This window comes from Alligator sinensis, unplaced genomic scaffold (genome assembly GCF_000455745.1).
Source record: "Alligator sinensis unplaced genomic scaffold, ASM45574v1 scaffold607_1, whole genome shotgun sequence".
Classification (NCBI taxonomy): domain Eukaryota; kingdom Metazoa; phylum Chordata; order Crocodylia; family Alligatoridae; genus Alligator; species Alligator sinensis.
Window position 1 is genome coordinate 3,240,972 of NW_005841935.1, and position 12,116 is coordinate 3,253,087.

The 12,116-nt window shown below is 43.4% G+C and overlaps 1 protein-coding gene across 1 annotated transcript in view; it reads left to right on the forward strand.

Moving 5' to 3' along the window:
- DNAH6 (dynein axonemal heavy chain 6) overlaps positions 1-12,116 on the forward strand; it is a 282,667-nt gene that overhangs the window by 20,986 nt on the left and 249,565 nt on the right. The window contains exons 8-10 of the mRNA XM_025199101.1: positions 903-1,047; positions 9,020-9,188; positions 11,348-11,464. Of these exons, the coding sequence (XP_025054886.1) occupies positions 903-1,047; positions 9,020-9,188; positions 11,348-11,464 (431 nt within the window). The remainder of the gene's footprint in view (positions 1-902; positions 1,048-9,019; positions 9,189-11,347; positions 11,465-12,116) is intronic.

Sequence of the window (12,116 nt, forward strand, 5' to 3'; positions counted from 1 at the left end):
AAGTAGCAGTGGCACACTTTGTGCCACCTGGCACATTACCCCGGGTGGGGTAAGGGTAGCTGGGGCCAGCAACTTTGTTGGCCTCAGCAGCCTTACCTGAAGTCCTGGGGGCCTCTGGGAGCTGGAGCTGAAGTGATTCTGCATCAGGGATCCTGGTCGGTAGCCAGAGCATGACATTGGCTGACCAGGCTCTGGTTTGGGGTGGCACGTGCTGTCGCCACATGTGCTGCCCTGCTTTTTTTAGGCTGGGATCTCTCAGGGTCAAAAAACCCACCCACGGTGCAAAGTAGCAGCATGGCAAATGCCTGCATGTATAGTATATGGTGCTGCAGATGGGCCTGCAGCACCACATACTGCATGTCTGCGCTCATCTGGATGTGCCCTTAGTGTCTTCACTGGTTTATTTCTGGGTTTGGAATATGGAAGCAGGAGTGAGTGGGCAGGGTGTGCTTGGGAGTGTTCTTGCTAAGGCATGCTTCTACTGTAGAATGGACATATGTGAAAATAACCTGAACAATTGTTGGAGGCTGTTAATATTTTAAATGTGGCATCTGCTGTATTCAAGAAAAATGGATATATACCAAAAAAGGTGCACCCATGACTATATTCATATTTTTTATTTTAAAACCAAATATGTGTATTTATATATTTAAAGCATAATCTGTTTCAAAAAGTCTTGCGCAGTCTTCTGGTCCCTCTGTATAGTTTATTTTGTTTGATTTGGTTTTGTCTTTAGATTTTTTTTTCATATAAAAAACCCACTAGGCCTTTGTTTCTGATTTAGATCAGACAGAACCACTTGAGCAATGCTTTTACAGAGTTCTAGAATTTCCAGTTACACACCTGTTGTTACAGTGTTCATAGTATTTTCATTAACATAGGTTTGTATATTTCCCATGCAGACCAGATTTCTGTGGCAACTGGATTAGCAACTTCAACTACGCTTAGTCTTCCTCATTTTGAAAGAGAATTATATGGCGAATCGACTGACAAAATGACCTACACAGAACAGGCCAGCAAAAGGTCTCATTGTAGAAGGCTAACCTGGTTAGTAGCTGCTGTTCTCATGCTCTCTTTTCAAATAATTTCATACTAGTTTAAGTTTAGTGTTCCTTACAATCACTATATTGGTATGTAGTGGGCTCACAAAAAGGAAATAAAATTTGCATACCAGATCAGGATATCTATGAATTAGTCTATTCCTTAGCAAAGGCTAAATATCTCATGTTTCAATGAATATTGGTGCTTACCAAAGAATATCTGAAATAAAATAACGAGTCAGTGGAAACAAACAACACCCTTCTAATGTCCCTGGCCAGTTTTGCAGTACAAATAAGGGAAAATTCTGTCTTGATCTCTATGAGCAATCCATTAAGAACCAAAAATACAAGGTTAAGAATATTATTACCTTTGTCTTTAGTTACAGAACAATAAAGATAGCTTTCCTGTGCATCATTCCTTTTTATTATGTTATTCTATGAAGCATTCAGAGACTGTATTCTCTGTTCTGCAACACTATTAGCTGGGGTGTCTGTTTTAACTAGTCTGGAATAAGAAAACTGTATATCCTTAAGGTAGTATGTATGCACATAATTACAGTGTAGGTGGTTTAAGGTTTTTTCAAGCAACATGTTTCCAGGTAGACTTGCATTATTGTTCCGTGTCTTCCCTGCAGAGGACTATGGGTGAGATTCTTTGTTATGTCTGCAGTCCTCTAATGCGGCTATGGTGGTTATAAACCATCTTTGTGTCGCTCTGATCTTGGGCTCCCCAAATGGATTGTGGGGCCCCAGTGCCATTTATTTCTAAGGACTACCTAAGATACAGAAACTTTTCAGAGCTATAGCACAGCCTTAAATCTCCAGTATTGTAGATCTGCCCTTTAGATTCCCCACTTACTCCTAGTCATATGTTAATGCTGGAATTTGTCAGGGTGTCTTGAGGAGGCAGCTCTGTGCCTTTCTTGCCCCATGCCTGCACAGGGGAAACCTGCCTCTGGTAGGGTGCCTTTGGGGTGTACAGGAAGCAGATTGAAGGTGGGGGTTTCACCCCATTACTATCTGCCATGAATTCTGAGACCTCAAATTTCAAGAGATGGTAAGGAAATAGTTAAGCCTTCAGAAGTCTGAATCTAGCTGTCCTGCACTAGAGTCCCTCCATTGACTCCCCACCCTACCCGTACAGCTCTCTCTGGTTCCTTCCCTCTCTTCAACATGTGCTCCACAAATCAGGCTTTTTCACTACTCCATTTATGTTGTCTTCTCTGGCATGGGTCTTTTATCACTCCCTGATATCATCCGGGGACTTCTCTCTAGCTCAGAGCATCATAATCTTCCTGATCTGCTCCTAGGCATTGCAGCTACACATTTTTTCCATATGGAAAGATTTTGGAAACACCACAACTTAGCTCATAGTATGCACCAGTGGTCCTGAAGTCATGGAACTCTTTCATGCCACTTTTGTTGCGGAACCCCTCCCCTTATTCTAAAGACTGATTTGGAGCCAGGCATCCTGGCCAAACAGTGGTGGCATACCACCTCCCAGCCCACTCTACCATTAGCCCCAAACATTTTGCAGAACCCCTTATACCTATCACAGAACCCCAGGGCTCCACAGAACACAGTTTGAAAACCACTAGTATTTGTTTTTTGGGAAGCATGGGTGAAATCCTGACTGTTATATAACCAGTGGGAGTTTTGCCATTAGCTTTAATAGAGCCAAGTTTTCGTATCTTGCATTTATACCTGTCTTCAAAGCATCTGTCCCACTCTTGGTGCTGTACTCATACTATAAATGAGAGTAACAGATGTTATAATTTTTTAACATATTTGAGTCAAGAGTTCAAGTTGTGTTTCATAACTGGCTAGTGGATATGAGAACACAAAGTGAATATTGTTATGCCTGCAAGGTCTCATGTAGTAAAACAGCATTGACTTTTAAAGGTTTGCAAGACTCAAAAATATCTAGACTTTATCAGAATATAAACATTTTCAGGGCCACAGGGCATCAATGTTCTCCTTTTGGTCTTGAGTGACTGTTCAGATGCTAACCTTTGAAACTGAGTATGAAATAGAAAAAGCGGTGGAAGGAAGAGTTTGGGCAAATCCTGTAAACTTTAGTGCAGTAGTGTATTATGAGGACTGTCAGTGGCGGGGATTTGTTATAGATGTATTGCATCCCTGTACACCTTGAAGATTAGGCTGCCTGGAATATTTGAACAACTTTGATATGTTCATTGTAGAGCAACTAGGGCCAGATCCAGAAAAGGACTTAAGCACATACAGTCTTTCTGTTCCTGTTGAACCAAAATTTACACCCTCAGAGGTCATGCTCAGGTGCCACCTAATCCTGGTAGCCACAAATGTTGGCACACAGCCAAGTTCTTTTCTACCAGTTTTAGGCTTCACTAACCATCTAATTGTCTGCTCCTGGGCATGCCCAGAACCACTTTTCCTGGACAGTGCTGTGCAACTAAGGACCTAGCTCCCAATTTAGCTCAGTTATGATCCACAAATTTGATATTTCTTTGCCTTTGCTGTTTGCAAGGCTCTATCCAGTAGCATTTATAGAACATCTCTAATTCATAGGACTCTGCACCAAACAGGGCTGGAGGAGGAGGAAGAGCACCCACTCTCTTTGGTTGTAGTCAATAACTTACTTATCTAAGATATGGGAGGCCAAAGTGTAATTTTTTCTTTTGTTTGAGAGGATTTTTACCTGCATCTCCATCTTCCCTTGCTTGTGAATCGTCAATCCCCAGGATGTTCTGGGACAGGGATTTTCAAACTTTCTTTCTGAAACTATTCTACTTTTCATGTGAATGAGCATAACACCCTAGCCTGGTGGTTAGAGCATTCACCTGGGAAGAGGAGAGGGCTAGACTCTTCTTCACGCTCCAGTGAACACTGGAAATAAATTAATGGCTAACTACTTCCCTGCAGCCCAGAGGGAGGTGCCAGATTCATGGATGGAGATGGATAAAGTTAGCAGGGTTTCCTATGGCCTAGCTTAAGTGCCCCCTACTTGGTTTACTGTATACCTGTCTCAGATGTATGACTCTTCACATACATTGTACAGGGAACCAACCTAATTTGGATTCCAATAGGCAGCAGAGTGCCTAAATGTTAGTTTCAGCAATTCTCAGTGTTGCAAGGCAGAAGTTGTTTTGAAGAGCAGTCTCTGCTGAAATGCAGTGCTTTGACAAATTCATAACAGTTCACTCTAACACAGTGGTTCTTAACCTTTTTAGACTCAATATCCCCATTGTTAGACTCAGAGCACCAATAGGAAAATGCCAGCTCTTTGTTTTCACTTCCTTTTTTTAACTATGGAAAAATAATTCAACAAATCTTCTGTTGCAAAGAACTTAGACTACAGCAGATCAAAATGTTTATTTTTAACACTATGCTGCACCTATGCACATGCCCGATGCCCGCTCCAATGCGTTCTAATTAGAACGCATTGGAGTAGACTCTATTAGCAGAGTCTGTTGGAGTGTTCTAATTAGAATGCTTCAGGAGCCTTGGCGTCGTGTGTATTCAGCATCCCCGTGTTTCAAAATGATGGCAGGGGTGCTTTAACTGCCATTAACTTTAAAGCAGCGGGGTGAGGAGGCACTGAATACATGGGGGAGGTGAAAGCCAGGGAGACTTTCATAGATTTCATAGACATTAGGGCTGGAAGGGACCTCGGAAGATCATCGAGTCCAGCCCCCTGCCCAAAGGACAGGAAGTCAGCTGGGGTCACAGGATCCCAGCAAGATAAGCATCCAGTTTGCTCTTGAAGGTTTTCAATGTAGGTGCTTGAACCACCTTCGGTGGCAGGCTGTTCCAGACCTTTGGGGCTCGGACAGTAAAGAAATTCTTCCTTATGTCCAGCCTGAAATGGTCTTGTAGTAGTTTATGACCATTCGACCTAGGAGACTTAAGCCTGGCTGTGGGGAGGGGGTGTGTTTTTTGGAGGCTTAATCCCTTGGTGGTGGAGCAGCCCCTCTGTGCCTCCCAGCCTGGCTGCCCACTGGGCAAGAAATGGGGAGGAAAGAGCCGGGCAGCAAGAATTTCAGGCACCAGGTCAACCCCATTCATTCTTAAGGGAAGTTTTCAGATACCTCATCAACCCATTATTTCCCATGGATGGTTTTTTGGACACCAGGTCAACCCATTCATTCCAATGGAGATTTTTCTGACAAGAGGTCAACCCCATTCATTCCTATGGCTGATTTTTTGGACACCAGTTTAAAGCGCCCCCCACTGCCATTTTGGAGCACAGGATGCTGAATACACAAGACGCTGTGAGTGTTTTAATTTGAGTGGCTCCTGAGAACTGCACTGACTAAAATGCCCCCACCCCATCCTCCTCTGAAGTCATGTATAAAATCGCCTGTGGATTCCTACTTGAAATTTCTGGGTTTATCTTGTGAATTATGTTTGCACACCTAACAGTGCTAGCATTGTGACTAAGTAAAGACATTTGGGGAGGCTTGCGGGGGGCGTTACATTTAGAAAGCAGATTTTTAAACCTAGTGCTCTGAGAATTGACACATCACTCAGTTGATGAGTAGCAGGAAGACTTGTTTTAATAACTTCCAATAAGCTACAAAACTAAATAACAGAAAAAGATACTTTCCCAATATAAAATGAGCTATTTAGTCCTTAGTATTATCTTAGCTGCAAAAAAGATCTTTACCCAATGCAGGCAGGAAGTAGTTCTTGTACCACCTCAAAGCGTGGGTCCATCACTTGTTGGCTGGGTGGCAGTATGGCTTGGTCTGGACTGCACACACCTTGCTGGCAAATTTGCTTAGTTTTTATACTGTTTAATTGTATAGCTTCAAAGCATTTTTCCTTGATGGTTGGCCAATTAGAGTCCAAACGAACATGGAGGAAAAGGTTGATCATCATAACACAACTGTTAAATGCCTGGCTCCTGTTCTGGATTTGTCTAGGTGTGAAGACTCTGTTTTTTCTGCAGCCCCTGCAATTATAGGTCAGTTTAAAGGTGATGGGTCTGAGTAGTCCAACAGGATCCTTAGAGGGGGCACCAAACCTGTTTTGGGGTATTTGTACATCAGTCGGGCAAATCTGCAGTAGCTTGTATGGATGATGGTCTGTTTCCCAAACTCCAGACATTTGTAACACCTTATACATTAAATGTTTGTTTGGAGAAATGTAAGCAGGGTGTGTTTGTCATGTACAGGGCATCTTTCCTATATTCAGTGCACCTTTTACAGGGTTCTCTTGAGATGAATATTTATTTTGTTGTTTTCTTTAGCTGCTAGGTCAATTAAAATGTATAGGTGGCTTCCTTGCCTTCACTGGCTCAGCCTTTTCTTGCTTTCTTAGGTATACACACATGTGATGAGTGGGTCAGGTCTCTGCCAACAATTTTAACCACTTCTATTATTTTATGGCATGGGTCTGGTTTTGGGTACTACAAGCACTCCAGTGTCTTGATGCCTAATGGGTTGCAAGCCATTAGTGGAGTTTGATTTTCTTGTGGCAGTCTTGTTACCACAATCCAGTCTTGCCCCAGCCATTGTTTTGTACACTGTCCAAGCTTTCATGGTTTTCACATGCAGCAGGAGGAGGTTAAATCTATTCAAAATGGGTGCCTGATATCAGGGAAGTCAGGATGGGGAGGCTAGCAGGAGGGTTTGGGGGCAAGTAGGCCAGGGAGGATCAGAGGTCCACTGGGAGATAGTGGGGCAGGTGTGACCCATGGGTCGGTGGGGCAGGAAGCAGGTGGGACCCATGGGAGCAATCAGGGGATGGGGGGACAAGTGCAATCTGTGGGGTGTTGCTGGGGTCTATGAAAGTCTGGCAGGATCAGAGGGACTCATAGGGCCTTGGGGGGGCGGGGCTTTGGAGGACCAGGTGCTATTTTTAGCCTCCTTACCCCCTGTCCCATGAACCTACACCCCTATCCCTCCTGCTCCTCTCCCACTGGGACTTACTTGTTTGACTCTGACAGTGGTGACACCCAGAGTGGATTGTGGGATAGGGGTTGGGGGGTCTGGCTGATTTCAATGGAGGGGGCATGGGCTGGGGGGCAAAAAATAGCCTGGTTCAGGGTGGGGGATTGTGAAAAGTGCAGCCCCAGGGCTGCACTGGGAAAGTGTACAGAAGTTCCATCCATGCACCGGTTTGACCTAAATCAAGTAAGTTTGTTACTACAGAGATCCAGATTTATCTTACATCAGGTTCCACAGTTTTTAGACCAATTTGTATGCATGGAACTTCTGTATAGTTAGAGGTTTTGATTGATTTCTGATCACTGAGACCAGGTTTGTAAATGTAAGGTTGGCACCAGGACAAGATAAGTTTAACTCGGGTGGCCATTTTGAACCTGATTAACCCCCCCAAATGTCTGTACTTAGCCTGTGTGGCACTCTTGGAAGGATTCCAAAGCACCCCAGGGTTCCACAGGACTCTGGTTGAGAATCACTGCTCTAACATATTAGAAAGTATGATGTTTTGGTACTAATATTTCCTGTGCTTCAGGTAGTGTCGGAGTGATGTAGTTGTGATGGTCCAAGAATAACAAGAGGCAAAGGTTTTTGTGGGTGATGCTTTTTATTGGACCAACTGCACAGTTGAGGTAAAGTTAAACAAGCTTTGAATATCAGTCATTCTGCATCAGGTTATCTGATGGTCCAATTAAAATACCATATGCAGAAATCCTTGCCACAGTGCTTCAGGGTCATTTTCAGAATCGGTAGCTGTGACGAACGTACAGTATAGCAGATACACCTTTGTGCTCATCTTTCCCTTACCAGTAAAATGTATCATACTAAGAAACAAAATTTAATTGGTAATATCAACATGTCATGAAAAAAATGAAAGAAGAGGTCCATATGGAGTCAGATTAAATCAGTTGTTGAAAAGATACAGGTTTCCCTCACTTCATGCTATATGTGCTTTCTGGAAAAGGGTGCATAATTTGAATTTGCATAAAGGGAACCCACTTTACAATATAACAAATAGGGATACATTCCAAGACCTTGACTGTACTGACCCTTAGGCCCATTTCTATCACTTTTACAAGACAGTTTTGGTACTCACCAACAGCAGGCAGTACACACAAGCACAGGGTGGTAGAGAATGTTACCACAATGGGGATGGCAACTACAGAAACACGTCGCAGAAAATGAGCAAGGAGCACAGATCCACACAGGAGACTATATTTTGGTGTGTCACTTCCACAATGCACTGTACAGAGTAGCTGACTGTGGGCTTCCACCACACTGAGTGCATAAGAGTGAATTCACCTTGCATATAACACATTTTTGGTATAAAAAGGGTCATCACATAAGAGTGAATTTGCACATACAGAGCCCGCATAAACCAAGGGGAACCTGTATGTATAAATTGTTGAGTTGCTCAGAGCAAACAAGTGCACCCCAAGAACTAGGGAACAAGGAGGGGCTTTGATTGAACTGTGTTAAAATTAGCCTAAATTATGGGGAGTTCAATCTGGGGTGTTGATCTGTCATCTGTTACCAGTTTTTTCAGTTTATTATAGAAGTATGAAATAATTCATATTCTGTTCCATGATGTTTATAGTCCAGTGGTGCTCAGCTCGCAGCCTGCAGACTGGATCCAGCTCCCAAAGTGATTGGATCTAGCCTGCGGCACTGGGAATCAGCAGCAAGCAGCTCATCCTGATACATCCTCTTTTCTGCCCTGTACCATGCCACTGATCCCCTTCACAGCCCTCTCTGCACTTTCCTTTCTCCCTTTCTCCCTCTATTTCCTCTGACACTGGCAGCCACCTCCCTTCCCCATCTCTCCTTCCCCTCCTCCCCAGTGGATTTTTTAAATGTACCCCTTCTCAAGCAAAAGGCTCCTTGAGTTTCAGTGGGAGTTCTGCCTGAGCAACGCACAAATGTGGACTTCAGGAATCAGCCCTTTGAAAGTATAATGCAGAACTTTTTCCCCCAAATCAGATGCTTTTGCCACAGAACCTTCTGACATGCATCCAAGGTGATAAAGAAATGAACATTTTTCTTCTGTCCCTCTAGCTTTATCCGTCTTGCTGACTACCTAATAGTGAATACAATGCATGTCCTGGCAGTAAAGTCAGTTATTTCCCTTTTGAACTACCTCACTGAAAAATTAAAAAGAACACCTGCTGCACATGTCATACAGAAATGGAACACAGAGTTAAAAAATGAAGTCTCTGAGAAGAAGGTAATTTCATTAAAAAAAAAAAAAAGAAAATGCTTATATTGATTCAGACTGTGATGACTAAAATGGCTTGTTTTTTTGTAAAAGTGTTAAATACCCACCAGATCCCACCAGCTGTAACCTTAGCCTGAAATCACAAGTTTGTTTGTTGATATATTGATTTTAAATTGAGGCTGAAAATTATTTATGTTAGTAAGTGAATATTTGACAATTTACTATTGTCATAGAAAGCACTTAGCCTTGTCTTGTCCTGCAAATGTTACTACTGTGATGCAGTGCACTGTTGTCTGTAATCTGTCTTCTATAGTATTTCCAGCAATGTAAAGAAACAAAAATGCTTAGCTCTTGTTTATGTTTCACAGCCCAATTAATGAACATTTGTAGTTCTGCTTTCAGAAGAACCTAGTCTTGAGGCTTTACTCCTGAAGGATTCTGTCTTTTAGAGGCCAATATAACTTTTGCCATTGACTTTAGTGGGATTGAGGAATCAGGCCTTTTACCCTAAACTTAACATTAGAATCTAGGTGGTGGCACTGAAGTAATGAAAAAGGCTTGGACAAGAATAGTCCGTTTTCTGAAGAGAGTGTTTATTGAGTACAGCAATTAACAATTTTAAGCACAAGACAAAGAAACAACAGAAAATTTTGCCTATGTTAAAACACAACAGAAACTGCATAAGCCTTACATTAGGGGTGGGCAAAATATGGTCTCAGGCTGGATTCAGCTTGCCAAATGATTTAACCTGGCTCGCAGCTGCTCTTCTGAAGGAGAATTGTATCTGGCCCATGGTTGCCTTGGCTTTCAGTGCTGTTTGCCCTTCTCCCTCCCCCAAGCCAGCCACTTGCAGCAGCAGCCACTCCCTTCCCTGGCCAGTCCACCCTGTCCCACCTGCCAACCCCCAATGTAAGCTCGAAGCCATGGGGTGCTGAGATCCTGGTCAGCCTTCTGCCCAGTGAGGCTGTCTCCTTGCCTCTCCAGCCCTGTATCTGGTGAGTTGAAGCTCAGGTAATGTTCTGTACACTGGTCGGGGAGGGGGTGCAGGCAGAAAAGAGCCAGGAGTCGCAAGTTATCTGGGCTCTGCTGGTCTAGGACCTGGCAGGGGAACAGGCGTCAGTGTTGTACTCTCTTCCCATGCACTGCTTTAGGCTGAACCATGTGAGTGTAGCTGAAGTGTCTGCATGGCTCCTGCCCAACCCAGAGTCCCCAACATGTGGCTGGGTCGGACAGGAGCCATGCCAGCCGCACCCACTTGACCCAAAGCAGTGCTTGGGAACATGGCATGGCACCACTATCTTACATAATTTTGAAGACAGAATATCTCCCTGCCGTTGGCCAAGCACTCAAGAGTCTCCGGGATCCACAGTTCTTCTTTGTAGGTGGGGCGGAGTCCACAGTCCTCATTTTTGCTTGCTCTCTTATGCATGATCTGCTCCCCTTCTTCCCCTTGCTCACCTTGACAATGGCATGGTCTTTTGCCCCTCTCAGGATGTTTGTCTGTCTATCATGTCCTTGGTTTTCCCAAATTTCATCATGTTTATGGTGTGGTGAAACTGTTCCAGAGTGCCTACTGCGCACTTTGAAATCAAATCTGTTGTAGCCCCCTGCTTCCTTTGGTTACACAGGTTATCTACTGCCCACTTAAGAAATCTGGTCCTTCTGCTTCCTTAGGTTACATAGGTTATTTTTCCAACAACTTTTCCCATTGGCTACAGAATTAGTTAAAATGCCCAAAACTGTTGTGTCTGTGCCATGCATTTGCCAATAAGGCCCTTCCACTTTGTTTGTTTGTTTTGTTCTTTTTAACTAGGCTTTTCCACTCTTCTTTTGTTACATATCTGAAAAGTGTGAGGCCACAGGCAGAAAGCTATGTATAACTTTCACCCAGGTTCGAATGACACTTTGACTCTTGAGTGGTCTGCAAAAAAAATTAAACTTGTTCGTTGATTAAGAAGTCCACCTAAGTGAAGGAGCAATTTGATCAGGGCCCCCACCTCTCCCCCCAGGTTATGATTCTCAAATCTTACAGGGGGGCACTCATCTCTCATGGGAGGGTTCAGCCCCTCCCCCCCAGGCTCCCTCTTAATTCGCACCCTGCTTTCACCTACAGTGTGTATGTATTTCTTTATTGCTTGCTTTGGGTAATTTTTTTCACACTATTTCAGGCTGCTCCTGGGATCGGAGGGCAGGATGAAGAAGAAGCATATCTTCCCATGTTTCTCACAGAGTTAATTCTGGAGATCAGTGCATTGTTGTTTGCACCATCTTTGGATGACTTCCAGGTTCGTGTAGAAATGCATCAGTTTCTCTGGTAGTTTCATTGTACAAAGAAATGTGAGTGTTACAGGTCAGATTTGCTGATACCCTATACCGACTTTGGGGCAGAATGGTTTCTGACTATAACGGTAGTGTAAAAGAGCCCTTGCAAACTAGTGAATCCTGTTTTTGGGATCCCTAAAAAAGTGAGCTGGCTTTATGCACTGAATCTCAAGAATGCCTGTGTGCAGAAGGGGTTAATCCCACTTGACTACTGCATTTCTCCCTTATCTGTACTCTGTCTGGATGATCCCTCCCTCTTCAGGGTATAGGACACTTCCCAATTCACTGGTCAGAGTTTACCAGCAGCCTTAGCTCTCTGACTGCCTTTTATTTGGGTGTCCTACATACTCCATCTCCACTAGAAGATTGAGAAGAGAATGCCATGTTGTAATGAAAAGATGGTCTAATAAAAGATTTCAGATTCACCCAGAGAACCTTGTCTGCCTATGTTGTAATGAAGAAATTTGCGTAGCAGAGTTAATCTCCAAATGCAGCAGGCCCTGAATGTGTATATGTTCATACAAAGACTGATTTGTATTCACAGTAAGGACTCTATGCTGGACTGTAAAAATGGACTTTAGAGTGTAAATTCATTTTTAATAACTCCTTTCCCTA